Consider the following 24,714-nt stretch of genomic DNA (forward strand, 5'->3'; position numbering starts at 1 on the left):
GCCGTGCATCGGGCCCCGCCGAGCGTTGCCGTCCCTGAGTAAGGATACCGATCGCGCCGAATGACAGCGGAAAGACACGACGGCTCCCAGCGAGGATCACGCCGTGAGCACGCGTCACCGGGCTACGGACCGGAAGAGCGGCCACAGCCAAGTAAACCGCCAGCCACCTTGATCGGATTGGTCGTGGCCTGGCCAGCCGGACCTACCGAAACGGCGGAAAAATAGATCGCACTGTTGGAGCACGTGGTCATCACGGACGTTCCGAACGATGAAGCAGCGCGGCGCTGGATCGAGGATCACGCAGAGTCACGTGGATCCATCTATTGGAAATCGAAGAGCGTCCGCGCCTGCGCGACGGCTCGAGCCGGCCGGCGCGGGACAGGGGCTCCTCACTGTTTGGTTGACGGTGCGATAAGGCGTATCGAAGGACGAGCCCCTACGAACGACTTTGACGGACAAGGATCTGGAGATTGTTGTAAGGCCATCACTCGGCAGCCACGCGGAATTCCGTAAGATTCGGTAAGGCGGTCGACTTTCGTGCGGGACCGGATAAGGGATACCGTTTGTCGTGTTACCGGTGATCCCGAATCCGATACCGTTTTGCTGTTGCCTATTTATTAGTGTAGAGGACTCGAAGTACGAAGTAGAGTCTCGTGGCCGCACGGAAGATCGGACCGACCGGCCCGAATATTTAGTTGTTAAGTAAGTCCCTCTCGGACAAAGCCGACACCGACAGTCCTCGCGTAATTAATCATTGCATTCTTTAGTACCGCGAATACCGATCTAGACTGTATTATAATTATTGTGATTGACGAGCGGAGAACCCCGACGGCCTCCCGCCTCGTAGAGAAAGAATAAAGTTTCCGCATTCTCTTAGTGCCGACTTCCGGTTTTCGTCGTAACCATATCTGTGAATTTAAACAATTGCATTGAGTGGAGTAAGATCCACGATTGTCGTAGACAGTACCTCGTTATCTCTTACGAAATATATTTAACATTTTTGATATCTACTTTAACCATTGAGTACCGATTCTTTTCTACGACCTGCCTCGATCCGAGCTCTCCAACCCCCTCGAGTACTGAAGAACCACGCCCCTCTACCTCGTTGAGAAAAGAGCCACCGGCATCAGTAACGCTTCCTATCCGGCTACCGATTTATAGTTATATTTACAGTTAATTGTTGTGCGGCGCGGAAATCTGCGCCTGGCGCCCAGAAAATCAGTATTTTTGGAGTTACCGTTCACACAGGCTACCGTTTTCGAGAGTTACCGATCTCGCGGGGAAGCGTTACTCGCGAACAGTTAGATAACTATTGTCAATTATTATTAATTGGGCGTATCCCCTCGGACCTGGCGGTTCCCGGCGGAAAGCTACGTCGCAGCACATACATACACATACGGAGGGTGCAAGGGGGACCTTGACCCCCCTCCCGCACCCGCTCCGTCCGTGTCGCTAACCCATGTACATTGTATTGGAAATCTTTCAGCAATCACTGATTGTGAACTTTACATTGTTTGCAATGTACATGGGTTAGCGCGCATTTTTTGCATGGCTTGTGCTAGACAGAGCTTGTGCTTGTGGTCAAGAAGCATGAGGGTATGCGACGTAGTCAAGAAGCACGTGGCCATTTTGAACGTGGGCATTTCAGATGTGACCGTTCCGATCGTGACCGTTTCGAACGTGGACAAATTGAACTCCGCGCAATATTTCCCGTGGCCATTTCAAACGTGGCCATTTCGAACATGTCCATTTCGAACGTGGTCAAATTTACGTGTGGCCATTTCTAAAGTGGCCACTTCGGACGCTGCCTAAAAAAAATAATTGATTTAAATGATTGTTAATAGGTTTCTCTCTTTGTTTATTATTTTTGCTGTTTTGGAAAAGAGCCTTTTGGAAGGAACTGACGTAGTAATTAATGATTGATACTTAATTGCCAAGGTTTTTAAATGAGAATCTCTGGCTATGTTCCAATATTTAACAACATTATCATCCATTTTTATTAGTGGCTGATGTAAATAATAACAAAAGTCATCTGGCATTTGATCCGGATTTTGATTAACAACTTGTTTAATTATATTCAAATTTGCAAGTTTTTTATTATAAAACCAAAAGTCTGTATTATCATCATTACTTGTAACTTTTTGTTCATTTTGACATTTAACATTAGTTTTTGCAATTTGACAATTTATAACTTTCGTGATTTTGTTAATAGCTTGTGAGCAAGCAATTTTATCGATAAAATTAATATTTTTTAATCGCAGATCTAGAATTGTAGCTATAGCTAATAATGAAAGTTGTTCAATATTTTCAAATCGTTTTGCAAATTGATTTTTTAATATCTTTTTCAAATAATGCCCTATCTCAGTAAAAGGTTTAATTATTTCAAATTTATTTTTTACAATATTTACTATAGGAATTACCTTACTCGCAGTAAGATAGTTTTCATCACATTTTTGTTGCGGCTTCAAATGGTTTCAAAAATTGAATTGAAATTCTTTTGCCGATTGCAGCTCTAGGGCAGTCAGCATTGGAGATGTCGTAGGACATTGCAAAATAATATAACTAATTTTTTCCGACAATTCTATAAATCTCTTTAGCATAGCATATGTAGAATTCCACCGTGTTTCAACACTTTGAATTAGCTTTAGGTCCGAATGCGATTGTAATTGATCTGCAACAATAACAGATTTTTTTAAAATATGTGACTATCTTTTATTTTTGTGCAAAACCCTTTTACTTTTTTATCTTCTTCAATAATTCTTGCGAGAACTAAGTTTAAGGTATGTGTAAAACATGGCAAATACTTGTCTGCACTAAAAGCATCAACAATGGCTTTTTTTACGTTTGCACTGTTATCAGACAACAACAATTATATTTTCAATATATATATTCCAATCTTCTAATAATTTTAATAGACAATTTTTAAAATATTCGGACTGATGTCGTTCTGTCAATTCAACACCAATTGTATCAGATTTATGCTGCTCTTTTACTAAAAAATGTGCAGTCAAGCCCAGAAAAATTTTCGTATATAATGTATCGGTCCATAAATCAGTAGTTAAAGATACATTTTTTACTTGTGAAAGTTGTGTTTTCGTCATACCTGATAAAAGGTTGTATTTTTCTTCCATAAGATGAGTTATCCTTTTTTAGGAATCTTGTATAAGGGCAATATTGAATTCAAAAATGCTTGAAAACCTTGTTTTTTAACTGTACGAAACCGCAAGTTGTCCTTAGCAATCATGAAGAGAAATTTATTTGTCTGCAGCTTTAGATCCATCATCTAAAAAATTGAAAATATAATATTTTAAGTATTTTCTCTTTCTCTTATTAACTGAAAAAATCAAGAATATAAATCAAGAATATAAATATTAGTACATTATATGTGTGTGTGTATATATATATATATATAAAATTTTGCGTTACGACGAGCGATTCGTCGCTGTATTAATTTTATTAACGAGCCCGCTCGTTCTCTTTTCGCGGCGTTTATATACGCCGCTTTTCGGATTGTTGCTAGGGGATTTTTCCCGCGATCACAAGCCTATGGCCCGTGCACTTGCTTAGCCAGTAATTGCTGATTACGTGCATTCCACCGAAAATTAGGAGATTTCGGGTGGCAATCGGGTGGCAATCGAATACATTGTACTACATTGCCCGGTGCGACGTTCGGTGAAAGCCGGACGGTGTCCTCGCGCGAGGTGTCACTTAACACCCTTATCGCTCGCGCTATTCTCAGTGTGAATGTTGCACACTCACAACATCCCTTCCCCTTATTGAAAAGAAAACGAGGAGGCTGAGTTTTCGTAACGTTTACGCGAAGATGTTCAATATAATGTTTTCGCGTAAAATTTTTTTTACGTGCGTACACGCATACATAAATACGTTGGTATTGTTGTGGCCATTGTGGACGAACGCTATTCATAAAATTGCAATCTTGCGTTATCAAGAGACACGAGTAGTTATTCTATGCGGGTTCTACGGTCGGGTGCTGGAGGGGTACCGCGGGGGGAAGGTAATGTTGTGAGCGAAACACTCACAACCAATAAATTTATATCATAAAATAAAGGAAATAAAATATTAAAATTATAAGATAGCTCGCCGAGGAAGGCTCGCTATCACAAGGTGTCAGGTGACACATGCCTCGTGCGCTGCCGGCCGGTCATCGCACTGGGCAACGCACCAGCCACCTTAACGAAGTAGCGAAGCCAGCTTAGCAACAATCATGCCACCGGAAATGCATACCTGCATTTTGGCAATTGTTGCTAAACTCGCAAATATTTCCCGCGCGCCGGATGCGCGCGGGAATGACCATATATGGTCATGCGGAGGGCCCGATGCCCCCACTAATAATTAAATCCGCGACACTATTTAAGCCGCTGCCGAACAGCGGCCAGCGGGATCAGTGAATAGTAATCAAGCCGATACGTACGGCCCGCACAAGTGAATTTCGAGTTCGGGACTTAGCCGCGAGCAAATCTCAAGCGAGTAAAGATACGACGCGTTAACTCCAAGTCACGCGCCGTATCTAATCAAGTGTAATACGACGCGGCACCGTCGCCGACCGCAACCAATGTACGAACCGCAGTGAAATAAATCTTTATATCAAACAGACTTAGAATCAGTGAGTGAGTGATTTGAGGACCCTGCCAACAAAAGCCGCCTCTTTCCGCGAGTTCCTACTCCTTGGGCAGCAACGAATCCCGAAAGATCTTTTGTCGCACCGCAAGGTACGGCAAAAATATTTTGTTGTACCGCAAGGCGCAACAGTAAATCAAATGGGAAATGAGGGGGGGGGGAAGAGTGGGGGACCGTATAGAAATTTTGACGAGAAAATTGTACACGGTCGCAACCGGGTGCTCCGAGGGGGGTCGAGGGGGGAATGTAAATCAGGTGGGAAACGAGGGGGAGTATAGGAGATTTTCTGCCGGGTGAAAAGGGTGTCTGCTGGTGAAACCGTACGGTTGGAGACGCACATGGGCACGGTTTCAGGCGCATACAGGAAGCGCTCGTGCTGGTGAAACCGTACTTATAGGCCGTACTTATCGGTAGGAAGAGAAGAGAAGGGATTTTTTGAGCATAGAGGGTGAAAGAGAAGGGGAACACAAAGAAGAGGTATTAGAAGCGATTATCAGTAAGGATAGGCAGTTGCAGAAGGAGAAAAGATGGGGGAGAATTAGAGAGTCGGAATATAACAAATGGTATAAATGAGTAAAAAACAAAGGAATTCCAGGTTATTTAAAAAAAAGGTAGGGATAGAGTAGATGGAATAGATTCATGTGGTTTAAATTAGGCAATGGGATGAGAGGAAATAGATATTGGGAGGACGAAGAAAAGAAAGAGAGGGTGCCGTTAGCGTACGGTGCGACAGCGCACATCCCAATAGCACACATAAAGATTTAGTAAATTCCCGATAGCGCACGTCCCGATATCGCATAATAAAAGAGGCATATTATCTCTATAGTGCATGAAGTAAAAACCACATTATCCTGATAGCACATATCCCAATAGCGCACGTCCCGATACCGCGCAATGAAAGAGACATATTATCCCAATAGTGCACGTCTTGATACCGCGCAATGAACGAGACATATTATCCCAATAGCCCACAAAGTAAAAACCACATTATCCCGATAGCGCACATCTCCATAGCGCACATCTCGATAGCGCACATCCCGATAACGCACATCCCGATAACGTATATTCTGATAGCGCATATCCTGATAGCGCTCATCTCAATAGCGCGAGTGAGTCCCAGATGCGAACAAGTTAAAATGGACACAGCAGGCAGAATAAAACGGACACAGTGTCTATCAGACAGAAATAAATTCGAGTAATATTGTCAATGAAATTTATGGGCATGTAGTGTTTAATGTAGTCGAATGTAAAGAGGGGGGGAAAGGGGAGTATGGGTGGACATTGCTACGCGTAGAAAGTCGCAAACCCATGTGGTACAGTACAAAGTGTGGACTCCTTTGCTGTGGCCACACACACACACACACACACACACACACACACACACACACACACACACACACACACACACACACACACAAACAAACACACACACACACACAGGAGTGCAAGGGGGTTTCGCCCTCCTTCCGCACTCACGCCGCGCCGTAGGTAGAGGTGCCCTGGAAAGTCGCAAATCCATGTGGTAAGTCCGTTTGTTACTCTGTCCGTTTCGCACTGTGTTCATTTGTTGTTGTGTCCGTTTTACTCAGCCTATTGTGTTCATTTTGATCTGCGCATCTGGGACTCACTCGCGCTATTAGGATATGCGCTATCAGGATGTGTGCTATCGGGATGTGCAGGGTCATGATGTGCGTTATCTGGATGTGTGCTATCGGGATAATGCAGTTTTTACTTTGTGCGCTATTGAGATAATATGCCTCTTTCATTGTGCGGTATCAAAATGTGCGCAATCGGGATGTGTGTTATCGTGATGTGCGCTATTGGGATAATGCGCTTTTTACTTTGTGTGCTATTGGACTAATATGCCTTTTCTACTGTGTGATATCGGGAGGTGTGCTATCGGGATGAGCGCTATCGCCGTACACTAACGGGACCCTCCCAAAAGAAGATGTGTAGATTATGTGGATGGAGGATTGAGACCTGGAAGCATGTGTGGGTGAAGTGCAGAGATTGGGATAGAGGTGGCGATAGTTGGCAGGAAGCAATGGAGAGGATTTTAGGAGCGGAAGGAGAGGGAGAGAGTTGGTTGAGGGAATTGGAGAGAGAGAGAGAGAGTAGAGAGATGGAAGGCGAGAGGTAGGGGTAGATGTAATATTGGAATGATAGATAGAGGAAACGGAAGTCCACGGAGCGGTGTGTGTGTGTGCATGGCGGAGCGGGTGTGGAGGCGTTAGTACTGCCGAAGCACCCCGGCATTTAGTGTTAAATAGTTATAAAATTAGTTGGAAGTAGTTGTAAAATGTAAAAAGATTGTAAACCCCGAGGGGAAACAAGAAAGAATTATTAATTAATTATTACGTGAAACAAATAAAACGATTTCCAAGGACAAAACAATTGCATGACTAGAGAATCAAGATGCATAATACGCTACACAAACCTTTACGGTGTCGATATCCATAACGTTTTACAACTTATACAATATCAATGATTTGTGGGAGGCAAATATTGTAAGTCTACGGGCAATTAAAAATTATAATGATAATTATGCATATTCACTTATTGTTATTGACGTTTTAAGTAAATTTGTTTGGGTTGGAAAACTGCGTGATAAAACAAGCGCTAGGTTGTTGCAAAAGGTTTAATACATATATTATTCCGCATAGAGTCCTATATAAGAGAGAAGCGAAATCGGCTGCCATCTTGAGCCCATTGAGATTTGGCAACGCTGCGATGTAGCACATGTTTATAGTGGAACTCAGTGCAGCTCCAATACGTTGTCATGCATAACCTGTTAAATAAGATTTAGAAGTTACTCCGAACTGTTTTGAGATAATTTATACAGAAGAAAACCTCTTGTAGGGTAAGTTAAAAGTGAAATACTGTTTTTATTTAATTTAATTAATAATTCCTTATTTATTTTATTTTGATGCAACCAATTTAATTTTTCCAAATATCCTTGCTCCATTCAAAGCATATTTCGTTCTGCGTTTATTAAATAACAAAATTTTCGTTTACTTAGAAAGAAAAATCAGTTGAAGTGATGGCAAATGCGACAAACTCTCCAAAATCACCTAAATATGTCACATCGCTGTCAGAAGAAGAGCAAATTCAACTTTTAGAGGAACAATGTCAAGCTGCAGCCAAATTGTTAAGTCACCTACAGATGATATCTGAGAAGGACGTTAGAATCATGCAACATCTCAGCAAAATTATATATAAGACAAATTGGATGAAGAGAGAAATCCAAGCTGCTAAACGTTTTATGGTAATTAATGGCAGAAATATGTAATTATATGCTGCTTTCCATTTATCTGGAAGTGAGACTGAGTCACTCAGTAATGTGAATATTTTATACACACATAGGACGGAATTCATAGACCGATCTTAAGTTCAAGAATTGTTTTAAGTCTAGCTTCGAGCCGACTTGAGACTTACTTAACCAATGAAATAACAGCATTGACGTCTCAAGATCGTGCTTAAGATGGGTCTTGAATAAGATTCGACTATCAATACCGGCCATAGTAATGTCATTACTCAGTGATTAAAAGAAACGCATAAATGAGAATATGCTCAGTAACTTTACAATACATTAACCTCACTTTTAATGTGAGTATACGAGATTCAGTAAAGCACAAAGTTTTGAAATCGCTCAGATTGTGGGTCTAACTCTCACAGTTCAATCTCACTTGTGAGAATGCAAAAGGAACGTGCATTCAACTGAGTTATAACGTCACAAGTGAGAATTATCTGAGTTTTCGTGAAATGAAAAGCAGCAATTATAAAGATCCGATGAATACTGTAATAAAATTGAATAAAATATATGTTATCAGAATAAGGAACAATTAATTATTTTTGTTAAACAATTTTAATCTTACTTTATTGAAGAAAAACCTAACTAGTATTAATTCTTAAAATATAAATATAATTATAAATACAAAATTTCTGAAACATAAATTAGTGATTCGTAATGAATATAAAATTGAATACAAACATCACTTCTTATCTTAAATTATTAAGATATAATTAATACATAAATCATATTATAACTAAAATTAACCAAAGACTTTGGCAAAATGAGAACCAGGTACATCATCTTTTAGTTAAAAATAAGAATACATTGTATTTAAATATTACAATAATTAAACAAATAAAATATTATATAAAATAAAAAACAAATACAATTATATTTAACATTTAATAAAAAAAATATAAAATAATAATAATAATATAAAATAAAGGAGTTCATTTTATATTGCAAATTAAAAAATGTTATTTATAGAACAGCTGCATACATGCCCATACTTTTACTGTTGAATGCAACTGTTTGACAAAGATGTTTTAAATTATCTTTTTGTTTTAATGCATACATTTTCAGTCTCATTTGAAAAAACCTGATAAGAATCTTGCGACTAATATCATGACGGGTAGGCACATTTGAATTATCCCATACGTAGTTTAATTGCTCTACCAGAAAATTAACAAGCTTTACTTCTTTTGCCTGTACTAAAAGATGTCGCGTTTCCCTGAAAGATAATTCAGCTTTCATAATGGCTTTGAAGCAAGCATCGGATATCTCAATTAAGCTTCCTTCTTTGTAACTCTTTAATTTTACTACTAAAGCAGAAGGATAAGAATTGTGACCATGCCACAGAACAGACTGGAAGCAAATATCACATATTTTTTGGTTAGTAGATTTAACGCTGTGTACAACAGCTCCTGCTATATCATAAATAACCGGCCACTCCCACGGATCCAGAAGATTTAAATGATGATCTTGCAGTCGAGGTATTTGCAGTGCTGATGATTCTAAAAGTATTTCATTAGCTTTTTCAGCCTGTCTTGCTGCAGCTATTTTTTTTTTTAATTTCAGAAAATCAATTTTTACTTCTTTATTTTCATTTTTATCAACATTATCATAACTTGAATTTTTTGAATTTGTACAGCTTTGGAAACGCATGTCTAAATCTAATACATGAAAATGTATTTTCAAGACAATCTTCAGTAAAGCGTCCAAGAAGAAGAAAACTGTAATCTCTTTTGTTTAGAAAATAATCTTGAAGTGCAAGTACAGTTTTACAAACCATACGCATTCCTGTCTGACATGGTTTCCAATGTCCTTTAATGCCAATTTTCATAAAACGAAACACCATTGCAGTCTTCTTTATGTGGTTAATTGCTTTGTTGTAGTCCATCTCTTTTTTCTTGCTGAGAGCTAGTTTAGGACTTCTGTTAGTCACAAGATCACACCAAAAATTAACAAGTGCAACAAAAAAAGCTGTTGTCTTTATTCCAATGTCGCATATGTGAAGGGAATATGCCTGTAGACCAATTTCAGTTTTTTTGTTAAACACAGCCCTAGCAGAAAGTTTCCCTAGCAGTGGAAACTTTCATTTTTGTAAAATTATTTGAGCAATTTAGATTTGATGATTTAAGTTTATAGGCAATCTTTAATTCCAATTTCTGCTCATATTCCATTAAGTTTTGTATATGTTTCACATTTATTTCAGGATGTTGCAGGTTTTCAGCATTTAAAATAGCTGTTGGTAGGTAAATTGTCTTGTTGCTTACAAGCATAGTACGGATGTTTTTAAACAAATGCACTGGATCTGGCATAAAGAATAACCGGTCGTTTTTTCTTACAAGATGTTCTACACTAGTTCTCACCTTAATATCTTTACGCTTACATCCAATGCCAAATGCTTTCCACATTGCTCTGTTTTCGCTGCCCATGTCATTTGTAATACAATGAACCTGAAGACCAATCTCTTCAGCCTTTATGATAATTTGAAGTAAGATATCTTTAAGTACATTGCCAGTGGCTGTGATAAACTCTTTTTTAAAATTCTTTTTGCTTTTTTTGTCCACTGTACCGGTGAGAAATGCTACAATAAATTTCCATCGTGTTGTCACTCCAGCCAATATTATCACCAAACTTTTATTTGCTATTCCTGAATGAGTGGGAAAAGTGCAAGAGCCGATAAATTTTTGTACTAATGGGTCAAAAACTTCAGAAGGTTTTATTGCAATTTCGTCTAACACAAGAACACAATCTCTTTCAAATAAAGACTTTTCTGCAAATTCACATTTCAATACGTCGAATACTTCATACAAAATCCCACTTTTAAATTTAAGATGCTGTACCTCCTTCTGCAATGTTCTCACTGTCGGGTAAATAGGAAGACGTTTTACAAAGTCACTGTAACCTTGAGTTACCATTTCATTCGCCACATATATGCAGTCATTACTGTTTCAGGGTTCCACTTAAGACCGTGATTAGATTTGCGACGTAATGCCTCTATTTGATCAGGAGAAAATCTGCGATATATAGCTTCTTCTTTTTCTTTTGAGGTATGTTGGAGTCTTTTAATTTTTTTCATAAATGCACCATACTTTCGTTTCACATTCACATAATTTTTATATATTTTGGTAGCAGTGTTGGTGATAATGTCATGGCGTTGCTTGAGAACTTTAATTTCTTTTTGTTGTTTCTCTAGTAATTTTGTAAGTTCAACAATACGAGTTGATTGTAAAACTGATTGCAATACTGATTCTGGTGTTGACTCTGTTGCTGTACTTGGAGTTTCCAAAGAAGCCACACATTCTGAATTTGTGGAAATAGCAGGAGAGACTGATACAGTAATGGACCTGTCATTAATTTTTTCAGAATCTTCTATTTGCAGAGATGTACACACTTCAGTAAACCATAGCAAAGAATTATGAGTACTCAATATCTGTCTTTTTTGTACAGGCAAATTTCCAGAATCCTTTACGTTAGAAACCTCCGATGAAAGATACTGTTGCTTGGATGTTAGTGCATATTCGTGGTCCGGGACTACATTCATAGGTGAAAACAACATCTGAGAGACATCATTGTTTGAAATCTCAGACAATGGATTCCGTTTCGTGGATAAAAGAGAGTTCTTAGAGGCATTAATTTTAAAGTTTTTGCAAACAGAAATTTGATTTTCTGACCCTGAGAGAAAATTCTCAACATCTAGATTAAAGCTAGGGAGTGCTGATTTCTTCAACTTTCGGGTACCATCCACTCTCACTCTTTTCCATGAGCATGTATCGAAATGAAACTAGAACATAATTCACAAAATAGATTTAAAAAAAGCAGAATAATCACAAATCATCAAAGTAGCAAGTTAATATGACATTTTACCTCACATAAACAGTTGTTAGTTTTTATTCTCCAATCTGGTCTCGTCTTTTGTACTAGCTCAATCCACTTGAGTCTTCGCTGTGGATCTTTAGGGAATCGTAAAAGAAGTTTACCTTCGCCTTCTTTCGTAGAGCATCCTAACGCTACGCACACACGAACCATTTTTTCTAAAAGCAAAACATTAGTTCAATACATATATGTATTTCGTTCTGCAAAGTTGTTTATTAACAAAATATGTTAGATGTTAAAATATCAAAATTAACTTCACGCTGTGTTAAAAAACAAATTTTTAATTATTCCTGAAAATACAAACCTTATCATGTGATGTGATATTTTTATAATTATCACCGCAATTAAAGCTGAAAGCAACACGAAAGTAACACATAAATTAACAACTTCTCAATGTTTGAAACGCCGCTAACTTACGGGCTCAACATGGCGTCGATGCATTAACCAATCAGAAACTTCGGCGTCGATTTCGCTTCTCTCTTATATAGGACTCTAATCCCGCAGTAATGGTAGACGGCCTCTTTCTCTGCAGACTGATCGAGGTAAAGAATTCGTAGGAACAACCATACAAATTTTCTTGAAAAACGCACAAATTTTCAAGAAGCTTGTAATTCAGATGTGAAAGCAGCAATTCGACAATTGCTGCTTTCACATCTGAATTACAAGCTTCTTGAAAATTTGTGCGTTTTTCAAGAAAATTTGTATGGTTGTTCCTACGAATTCTTTACCTCGATCAGTCTGCAAAGAAAGAGGCCGTCTACCATTCAACAAAACGCTGAAAAAGCCTATATGGAGATATTTTACTTATTCAAAAAATAAACGATATATTGATGTACTACAAAATATTGTTGATGCTTATAATCGCTCGTACCACAGCGGTATTAAAATGGCTCCGCATGATTGAATAATGTTCGAATTGTTCGAGCAAATTTCTTGCATAGATATGCCTGTAGGCGTGCTCGTATTCTTAAATATAAGGGCGGCGATCTTGTGTAAATTAGTAATAGCAAAGCTGCGTTCGCGAAAGGTTATGAAAGCAGATGGAGTAAAGAAGTATTTCTTATAATACATATTTCCATACATCCGCAGCCACCAGTCTATTTTTTACGAGACTTATAAGGTGAAGACATCGATGGCGTTTTTTACGAAGATGAATTGACCAGAGATCAACGAGATTATGCGGAGACAGATCTTAGGATTGAAAGAATAATTTGACGTAAAGATCGCGGGTGTGCAAGACGTATCTTCGTTAGTTGACGTGGTTTTCCAGAAAGTTTTAATAAATGGATAAATCCTAACAATTTGAAAAAAAATATAATGAGGGATAATTTTTATGTAATCCTACCTAACAACAGCAGTATCTCATATTTCCTAGATAACATGACACATTTTATTATGCGATTACCACAACAATTACGTTTACAAGGTGAATAGGGTGTTTTTTTAACAAATATTCAAATTCCTATGACATTCCTTCATCTTTCTAAACATGAAAAAAACGGTAATAAGAAGAAACTATATCAGCGATCCACAGATGCTTGATACGTTGAAGGGAATAGAAGAAAAGCAAAATATATTCGTAGAACAGCATATTGTGCCACGTGGTTTCTATCGGACAATTGATGATTTTATTAAAACAGTGAAACATCGTTGAGCCAACATTTAATTTTTACACTAGATAGAACTGGTTATATCCCAGCACAACGCTCTTGTAAACATTACAAGGAATACATGCATACTATCCAGTTATCACCAACTTTAACACGAATATTTGGATATGATGATAAAAGAGGATATAATATTTTATATAATAAAAACCCTTGGGTGGCTTATAGACCAATTAGTTTAATTAAAGCATTGCCTACGACGTTGTTTGTATATACAGATATATGCGAATCTTACATTATAGGTGATGTACAAACACCATTACTCAGTACTGTGCCTCTAGATATAGAATCGTACGTTTATGGTCAAATATAAAAATTTTGCATCGTTAAAATATATACCGTTACTTCATTCCGCTTTGTAAACGATTGAGATTGATATAAGAAATGAATTTGGGCAGCCTATATCATTTGAATATGGTACACTGACTGTAACACTACACTTTAAAAGGTTAGATTAAATAAACATTAAAAAAGAAAAAATTACACATTACGACGAGTATTTTTATATTCAATATGGTGGTCAACAAAGCGACATCGAACGCGTATATGTCGGCATAACCAATCAACGAGGGCATGGAATCGGTGGTTTTTTTAATGGTATTTTTCGTCATGTTTTACCTCTTTTATCAAAAGGTGCAAAGGCTATTGGTAAAGAAGTTGTTCGTTCCAGAATAAATGTAGCTCGTGATATAATACAAAGAGATATACCGTTCAAAGAAGCTTTTAATACCCTTATAAAAGATTCAATTGATAACTTAAAACGGAAAACCAAAGAGAAAATTGATGTTCTTATGGAAGAATCAGGATCGGGGTATAAAACACTAAAAGACTCAAATATAAAACACTTAATTAATGCCCATGACAGTAAACATATCGTGAAACAACAAAAGAAAAAGAAGGCGACTCACTATAACAGGACAAACAAGTTGAAGTGGAAAAAGAAGAAGAAAACAAAGAAGAGCTATACACGGAATAGTCAAACTGTTGTTGATATTTTTCAATAACATATTTGACGCTAAATAACAACGACGAATATGGCCTTTAAAACGTTTTTGGGACCAAACGGAGAATTTCTAAATTCATATATTTATCTTTTTTACATTTATGTCATTAAAATCAGCAATTGCAAGGTTCCCTTTAGTATCAAAATAAAATCATAAAATACTTTGCACTTTTTTATACCAGATGATCTGATCATTTAATAATCATAAATAATGAAGCATGAAAAATTAATGTTTCAAGATGAATAAATTTATTATAATTTATTTTATACTGAATGTTGCTTATCTTATCAAAAGTCAATTGGCAATACAAAAATAACTTTCTTATCACCTGCTTATAAAAGTAAGCAACTTTAGCTTAAAATACATTTAATCGTAACGCGCGCGTGTTTAACTTTGACAAAATATATATACTTAAAATATGGCATATGCCAAATTTTTGCTTATCTTTGCTTTCGCAGCTTTTTCTCTAACAGGAGTCTATGGACATGGAATGCTTATGGAACCTGTGAATAGAGCAAGTGCTTGGAGAAAAGGCTTTAAAACACCTATTAATTATGATGATGATGGAAATTATTGCGGCGGTCTATCTGTAAGTGTGCATTATTAAACATGAAGTTAAGAACATTAGTCTTATTTACTTTACTGAGTAATAAGACCTTTTTTCTGGTAAATTTAAATAGGTTTCTTTTAAGCTATAAAATTCGGTCCTACGTGATAGAACTATCTTAAATAGAAATTGAATTAAGGCTATAAGACTGATAGATTGTATGTAACAAAATTCAAAATTCAAATTTTAGTTGTCTTTCATAGCACATGGATGTTCATTATTGAACATTTGAAAGACATTCTGACACGAATATTTGTGAGATGTCCGTTCTATTTATTGCGTGTTAATGGGATGTATATTATGTGTATTATTGTGTTTGACTATCTGACCTATTTATTAGATGTACAAGATAATTCAATATCCTTTTTTAATGAAAATCAAGGTTTATTTAAAAAGTCAAGTTTAATGTTCAAAATAATTTCCGTTATTTTTATAATTTCACTGCATCTATCAAGTAATTAATAAATGCTTCTGCGAAAAAAATTCGGCAGTTTTAATTCAATAATTATCGATTTTTTTTTAATTTTATCTATTTTAAAATGCTTATCAGTCATATGATGTTGAAACGACTGAAATAGGTAATAATTCGACGAGACTAAATCTGAATAAGCCATATAAGAGAATTTTCTAAGAAAATCCAGCTGAATATATGGATGACATTCTTCGTTTTTTTCCGGTCAAACGTTATCATACTAAAAAATCACTTGTCTAGTTCCATTGCCAGTATAACATACTCCAGTGTTTTACTCCAATGCACAGTGAGCTAAGAATGTACCATTTGTGCCAAAATTATAAAACTAAAAACCTTTCTATAAGTATAGAAATGTCCATAAAAGTTTTTTATGTCGCTAATTTTAAATATGACATTAAAATTCAAAATGGCAAATCCAAAATAGCGGGTTATATATAGCGGATGCAACATTTCATTGAAATTTTGTAAAAATATATACATATTAATTGTTAATATTAATGAATTTAACATTTTCAACAAAGCAAATTTTTTGTCATGTTTTTTTTAAATATTATAAATAAACAAATTTAAAAAATGTCCATTTTTACAAAAAAATTTATTGTTTAGCAATTATTTAAATATTTTTACTTGAAATTTGCTATATAGGTGTTTCTGGGATCTCTGATTACGAATCCGATATCCAAAGTTCAAAATTCAAAATGATTGATTTACAATGCCGGTTAAATTAAAGTGAGAAAAATGCCTATATTTTTTAAATAACAATTAACTTTTTTTGCTTAAAATTTTCTATGCGAAGGGTCTAATCACCAATCCGATGTCCGAATTTAAAAAGTCAAAATGCCCAGGTAGCAAGGTGACGTCTAATTGACGGCATTTTTTGGTCATTTTATGACGAACCAGACGTCATAATGTCGAGATAAAATGACGTCTAAATGTCGTAAAACTGACGTACATTTGTCTCATCTTAACGACGTCATATATTGACGTCAAAAATACGTCATTATTTTCATATTATTGACGTCATTTTCAAGAAGCTAGTATCGTACATTTGACGGTATTTTATTGTTATTTTTATGAAAAAACATAGGTTTTTAGGTTACATTTAATAAAGACGACATTTTAACGTCATTTTTATGACTATCCCAGGTAGTAAAAGCCGTTATTTTGACGTTTTAGAAAATATTTCGGGTACATGTCCTATATATGCAGTACTTACATTATGAAAATATCAAAATAACATAATTATAATGTAAAAAAAAATCTACGTTGTTTCTCAACAAGCATCACGACCCACCACACCATAATCACGTTTGGAATTGCCTAACTTCCGCGGTCACCCATCCAACTCTGAACCGCCGTCGACGTTGCTTGACTTCGAAGATCGTACGCTACTTAGCCCTTTGTGATGATCCATGAACACTTGATGATCATGAATACATATTTGTTATAGATCAGTTCAATAGATGCGAGAAACATGAAACTTGTAGTTAACTAATATTTTTATAAATAAATATAAATTTACAGTTTTTTTCCTGATTTTTACATATGCAAAATAACATGTGGAATAACTTATAGAAATATGTTTTTGCTCTGTTCTTTTGATAAAGCTAAATTATACCTCAGACAAAACGCAATATTTATAAAATATTTATAAAATATTTATAATATTTATTTAAATATTTTATAAATATTTATCTAAATATTTTATAAATATTTTTGTGGTCTTAGATTTGACAAATCATAAAGATTTATCATATATATTATAAAAATATTTATGAAATATTTATAAATATTTACAAAATATTACTTATACAAATCTTTATCTTTTATTTATCATAAATATTATATAAAATATTTAATTTATATTTTAATATGTTGAATAAAGATTTTTTTTCGTATATATAAAATATGTGTAAAATATTTATATAATATTTTGAAAAAATAAATATTAATAAATATTAATAAATATTTATCATAAATATTATGTGCTGCCTGGGATGATTCTAAAATATTGATAGTATTAATTATATAAAATATTATATTAATTTTAATAATGTTGTTTATTAACCAATCTTTAAATAATGATAGTTATAGGTAGCAAGATGTCGTCCACTAGACCACAATAATTTGTCATTTGAGGTCAAATCGTCAATTATTACAAAGAATTATAGTTAACGTCAGTAATTAGTCACTAATAAAATCTTATTAATACGTCGTAAAATGATCAATTAACTGACGTTATTAATTAGTCAAGAATATGACGTCGGAAATACGTTGTAAGATGGATAAATGACTGACGTAATTAATAGGTCAAAAAATGACGTTACTATTACGTCTTAATTTGGTAACATGACGTCTGCGACCTTAAATGACGAATTATTGACGTCGTATTAACGTCACCTTGCTACCTGAGTGGTTAATTCAAAATAGCGGATTCGATATCTTGGATGATAGACTTAGAAATTTCAATTTCAAATTTATAAATAGTAATTTCCCCTGGAAAAATCCGTTGAAAATGAATTTTTAAAGTATATTGAAATATTATATGTATTTTTTATCCACCATTTTGGAACTTCTGTTTCAATTCTGTCTTTTTGAACGACAAATTTTATCATTTTGACCTCAAATTCGTTATCAGCGATTTTGAAAATCCCTGAATATGAATTTTCAGCTCTATACATTACAATTTTTGATCCGTCATTTTAAATCCGCTATTTTGGACGCTAAATTTTGAGATTATGACCTCTAATTCGCAATTAGCAAACTCGAAAATTGCTGAGTACCAATTTTCAGCTTCATATATTGAAATTTTTGATTCGCTATTTTTAATCCCACATTTTGAATGCTAAATTTCGAAAATTTAGCCTTAAATTTGTTATCAGCAACCCAAAATAACCTCTATATATCATCAAGTTCGATAAAAATCGATCAGAAAAAATGTATGCATAAAAAGGTTAATGAAAAATATCTAAATAATAAACAAGAAATTGCAAAAATGTCAGTTTTAAAGCGGACATTCTGTAAAATATAATAAAATTAGTCTTCCCCAAGAAAATTCTGAAACCTTGTGGAATCTGGGATAAATAAGTGGTCATATATGCAAAAATCAACGTATTACATAAATAATTATATAATATTTAAATTTTATAAATATATTATAAACAACTTTGCACATTTATAATCTTGTTTTTCTCATTTATTTAAATAAAAAAGACAATATAATACAGACTTTAAAATTAGAAATCTTTTAAGATAAAAAAATATTCTATCAAAAGAAGTTAAAGATATCAATTTTACATATATTTGACTCTCTGTTATAAACATATCAATTATATTTATTTCTGATGTATAATTTGAAAAATAAGTATTTTTAAGTATCTACTTTAAGAATTTCTTGACTTTGTATTTATATTCTCAATTTAGTTTTTGGTTACTTTTAAAGATATTCCAGTCCACTGTGCAATGCATAAATGCATCGTTCTTATAAATAAGTTGCTGTTGATAATATACTCCGTAGTAGGTAATTTTGGTCAGAATCTAGAAATTTTCATAATTTTTCATATTTTATCAAATACATAATAAAATTTTTTTCGTGTAAATCTTAATAAGCTTCAGAGTCGATGTCAACGGTTTGCCAAAATCTGCTCACGATATTTTATGTTTAGATTGTCATATGATATCCATTTTTTATTATCTGTAATAATTTGTGAACAAAAAATTCTTTTTTTAACTGAGTCAACATAAACTGTCGAATCTCCACTCTTATCTTCTAGAATGAGGTCATACTGCTGAATTTATTAAAACAGAGAAGTCTATACAATTTGTGGAATTTTATCAAGATATTCATTCTTTTCTTATTAGGATATTATAATATCTAAAAGATATTTTGTACAGATTTATATGAATGATATTAATAGGATATGATATCCGCATTTTTCTATCAAAATTGTAGAGATATCACCAATTTGATTGAAATATATTTTTGTTACTCCTGAGATATTTGTAGTTATTAATGTGCAGTAAAATTTGAATTCATTGAATGTATATTGCAGATATATTTTAAAAGATATATTAAAATTAAGATTGTACCTAAATAGCCAAATGTCTTGATGTTGCCAACAATCGTTACAGCAACTAATTTAGATTATTCGAAACGAGGTGAGACAACATTATGTCTGTTAGATTGATTATTGATATTGACTTATATACTGATTATATACATTTTATTTTTAATCCTTTAGAGACGGGAATTTTTAATGGGAATATAATTTTTAAATTACAGATTTTTTGAAGTTTTTAATTCGCTCTTTACAATTCTGATCTTAAATATTCAAAACTTTGTATCTATCATCATGGCAGATTTAATATAACGGATTTAATCTTTAAATAACACAATTTGCTTGAAACTTTATTGGTTTTTGAGATCGCTTTTGAATATAATATTAATATTACAAATTTCAGATTAGCAGATCTGTTTACAACGGCATATGTCTTGTTTCATATATATCCGATATGTTAATATCAAGACGACTATTCTATTTGCAATGTTAGCTTGTGTATTAAACAAATCTGTTTCAAATTTATCACACACACCAAAATTACTATTTCACCATTCATACATTTTGTATAAATATATTATAAGTATTGTATAATACTTTAGTAAATACTTTGTATATATGGATAAACTTCCGAAAAGGTGAAACCTCCGATCGCGCTGAAATTTTAACCAAAGCTTACCCTTGATTAGAGAAGAAAGTCCCTAAAAGGATTTTCGCCGACAAAGCTTTGTTTGCCCGTTATCACTTCCTAAAGTTGCAAACATTTTTACTGTATATCTGTGAAAGTATTGATTTTAGAGAAAAAAGTTTCAAACAAAAAATGAAGCTTATAAAAAGCTCTACAAAAAAGTTTATATACATTTTTTACGTAAACCTATTATTTTGGCTATCATGAAGAAAAAAAGCTTTTTTTCCCTCAACATTTTAAAAGCTTTCATTATGTATCTCAGAAAAAAATAGAGATATACCCTGAACAGAAATGCGCAAAATTCAAATGAATACGTATATAATAAGAATCTTGTTTCAAATGCGCACAGACCAAATATCGCACAGTGCGAAACGGACACAGTCGCAAACCTATGTGGTGCAGAGAATGCTTTGCACACACACACACACACACACACACACACACACACACACACGCGCGCGCGCGCGCGCGCGCGCGCGCGGGGGGTGCAAGGGGGGGCTTCGCCCCCCCCTTCCGCACCCACCCCGTCGGTAGGGGTGTCCTGAAAAGTTGCAACCCATGTGGTAAGTTCGTGCGCATTTGTTACTGTAATCCTAACTCTAACTTAATCAATTTTAAGTCATTATTTAAGTTTATGAATATCCAATTGACCATGTTACAAACCATATATTTTTTATGAATCTTGCAAAATCTTTGCGCCGGAATCAAACCAACATCTCTAAGCCATTGAAGGGTTAAAGAACGATTTTGCAGAACAGACGCCAATGTGAAAAAATTGTACGTTTTGTCCATCTTTTAACAACAAACAGAAATTAAAAAATAATTTCAAATAAGTGTTAACCTTGTTTACTTTTTCACAAAATTAAAACATATGAAATAGTTCAACAAGTATTTCGTACGTACCTCTTGTATTTCCAAATAAAAATATCTAGCATTTGAAAGAGAACAATTGATCTTGTTTTAGACCGAAGCACGGGATAAAATGTTGCTTCGCGTAAAACGTCGCAAACCCATGTGAAACAAAACAATTATTGACCTTGTTTGAAATTTTGCTTACACGCACACACACACACACACGCGCGCGCGCGCGCGCGCGTGCGCACGAGGTAGGGGAGGGCCTACGGCCCTCTCCCTCCTACACTCACTCCGCCAGAAGAGTGCCTACAATAGATACGCGCGCGCGTGTGTTTATACGAGTAAAATCCTGCTAATCCAAAATTAAAATTATTTTATTTCATAACAGTTATTATAACTGCCAAAATAATAGGTTTACGTAAAAAATGTATATAACCTTTTTTGTAGAGCCTTTTATGAGCTTCATTTTTTGTTTGAAACTTTTTTCTCTAAAATAAATACTTTCAGAGATATACAGTAAAAATGTTTGCAACTTTAGGAAGTGGTAACGGGCAAACAAAGCTTTGTCGGTGAAAATCCTTTTAGGGACTTTCTTCTCTAATCAAGGGTAAGCTTTGGTTAAAATTTCAGCGCGATCGGAGGTTTCACCTTTTCGGAAGTACACCCATATATATATATATATATATATATATATATATATATATATATATATATATACATATACACTGGCGCAAAAAAAACGAAACAAAATTTTTGACCGATTTTTAAACAATATTCAAAGTGATGCAACTTTGCGAAAAATCATCCAAATTACATGTACTTTTTTTAAATTAAAGGGCAAAGACTCTACTTTGAGAATCCCTACGAGAATCCCTACATAAATGTATTTCTGGGAGACTTCAAAGCAACATTCTTTGTTGTAGCCTTTCCTGTTGCTAGTACACTCTCTGTAACTTTCTTTTTCTATTGTATTCTATCTGTTTGTACAAGCAATAAAGTCCTATTATTATTATTATTATTATTATTATTATTATTATTATTATTAAAAATTTTGTTTGAAATATTCTTATTTTAAATTGAAATTTTTAAGGTTAGAAAAAAATTATAAAGAGAAGTCTTTGACTATAAAATAAATTTTTTAATGAGATAGTTTAAAAGCGCGTTTAAAAAAGAGTGTGGAGTGCTGAAAACTTTAAAGTGATTATAGCAAATGGGTCTTGGTTCTAGAAAAATTTGCATCAAAAGTTCTGCACTTAGCTGATTGTACGGTAAATGCTCAAACATAATCTCTCCATGCGTGAAACGCGGTGACTGAATAGACTGAGGTGCGCGCTTATGTTTTTTGTCCGCGCTTAACTCGAATTCGAGCCAGCTTTTTAAAATCATTTTTTTCATCATTTTAATTTATTTTTACTATTTTTGTTGTTATAAATATTAATAATTTAATCATATTTCATAATATATAATTTTAAAAAGGATAAAGGAGAATTTATGTATTTTTGAAGGAAAATGGAAAAATTATGAAACAATAAATAAACAAATAAACAATTATAATCTAATTGTATGACATATGATATATAGGTAATATTTTTTATTTGTTTATTTATTGTCCATTTTGCTTTAAAAATACATAAATTCTCTTTTATCCTTTTTAAAAATTATATATTATAAAATATTATTAAATTATTAATATTTACTATAACGGCAAAAATGGTAAAAGTATATTAAAATTATAAAAAAAAAATTTTTTTTAACTGTGAGCTGGCTCGAACTTGAGTCAGCCGCGGACAAAAAACATACACGCGTATTTCAGTCTATTCAGTCACCGCGCTTCACGCTTGGAGAGATTATGTTTTAGCATCTACCATACAGTAGGAGCATTCTGCCGAGTGCCAACTTTCAATGCAAATTTTTTGGGGACTAAGACCTATTTATTCTAATCATTTTACAGTTTTTCAGTACTCTACACCCTCTGTTAAACATGCTATGTCTCATTGATTTCATTTTATATACTTTCTTTGTTGGATGACATTGAAAATCTGTAACGAAGAGAAAGTTGTTATGAACTAGACGTGCGGTTATGGAATTCATGATTTCATATACTTTGTGTTAAATTTTGGAAATCTAAATTATATCTTTATTGTAATACTTTAGATGTTATAACATAGCCATTGGTCATAAATGTTTATTGTGTTGTCAAAAGTTGTATTCCAATATTGCAAATAGTCAAAAGTTTTGCAGAGGTGTATTCTTTACGCCATTTTAAAGAAATATGTCTGGTAATTAATCTTTTAACTTTAGTGTAACTTAAAAAGTTTGAATATGGCTCTCAAATGATGTAATTGTATTTAATGTTTGACGTAATACGTTCATGCATTTAACGTCTAAAGTTATAATATTACCTGCGTTTAGAGTTATAGACCACTTGCGAGTGTCGCGAGTCTAAGACCCATGATTCCTTTGAATGTACTCAGATAGCCAAATGAGGGCAACGTGCTGTCATTTTGCTGTCACTTATTCCGCATTCAATTAATTAAAATTACTAAAGCCAAGGTGTTTCCACAAACTGACTGTTGTTCTGACATCATGTAAAGTCTTCATTAGAATTCAACAAACTGACGGCAAGTCATAATGTATGCGTTCAACGAAAGGTGCTTGATATCATAATGACAGCAAGTCGTCGTTATGCATGACATCTGCACGTGAGATTATATTGATGGCAATTTGTCTGCTTTGCAATTTGTCGCCATCCATATGTCATCTGTGATAACATATTCCCAACACAGTATGTGATATCCACGTTAATACTACGTGGATCAGCATCGTGAAACCTACATGAATATTCGAGTAGACATCCGCTCAAAAACGGTATTAAAATTTATGTAAATGGAATCATAGATTCGAAACCACGTAAAAAGTTTACAAAGTTTAGAAACATTCTTGTAATTTATATGTACTCTTTAAATTTCTTGGAATGTAATGTCACTCCAAAAAAATGAAATTTTACTCTAAGCGATACTAAAAATACGGCCACTCAAAATGAAGTGACATCTCACTTCTTATAAAAATGAATTTTTCGCTCGATAAATGAACTTTTCACTGGAATGAAGGTCTCATTTTTCTTGTAGCAAATTGTTCACTCAATTAAAATGAGTAAATCGTAAAAGTATTATGTGGCGGTCCTCTTCCACGTCGTCCTCTCGTAGCAAAGAAAGTTAATTATTGCTTGCCTTAATCGTTGCGAGTGGTCTTTATGCAGCGCGTCGATTGTATCTTAATCCTGAAAGAGTTAAGTGGTCTATCGGCGGCGCTAACTAGCGAACGAGTGCGCACAAGTCGACATCAAGATGATATGCTGCCAAATTTAACCAGATTGCCCACGCTAAGCATGCGCTTACAAGTTAATATTTGTGATACAGTAACGTATCACAAAAGACATTGTTAGAAATCGTCGATTTTTGGTCCCACTTGCAAACGGAAAAAATCTATTCTATATGATTCTTAGACCCATATACAATACAAAAATACAGCTCAGAGCTGTTTTTTCCATG

The 24,714-nt window shown here is 34.3% G+C and overlaps 1 protein-coding gene and 1 long non-coding RNA gene across 2 annotated transcripts in view; one reads left to right on the forward strand and one right to left on the reverse strand.

The window, feature by feature from the left end:
* Positions 1-1,224: 1,224 nt before the first annotated feature.
* LOC105833770 lies at positions 1,225-23,991 on the reverse strand. Its single transcript, XR_003625478.2, has 3 exons — positions 23,566-23,991; positions 3,104-3,283; positions 1,225-2,671 (listed from the first exon to the last, which is right to left on the reverse strand). It is a non-coding gene; the product is annotated as an uncharacterized LOC105833770 (long non-coding RNA).
* Positions 14,847-24,714, forward strand: part of LOC105833911 — an 89,238-nt gene continuing 79,370 nt past the window's right edge. The window contains exon 1 of the mRNA XM_036287787.1: positions 14,847-15,072. Within this exon, the coding sequence (XP_036143680.1) occupies positions 14,902-15,072 (171 nt within the window). The 5' untranslated portion in view covers positions 14,847-14,901. The remainder of the gene's footprint in view (positions 15,073-24,714) is intronic.

Source organism: Monomorium pharaonis, chromosome 5 (genome assembly GCF_013373865.1).
Source record: "Monomorium pharaonis isolate MP-MQ-018 chromosome 5, ASM1337386v2, whole genome shotgun sequence".
Lineage (NCBI taxonomy): Eukaryota > Metazoa > Arthropoda > Insecta > Hymenoptera > Formicidae > Monomorium > Monomorium pharaonis.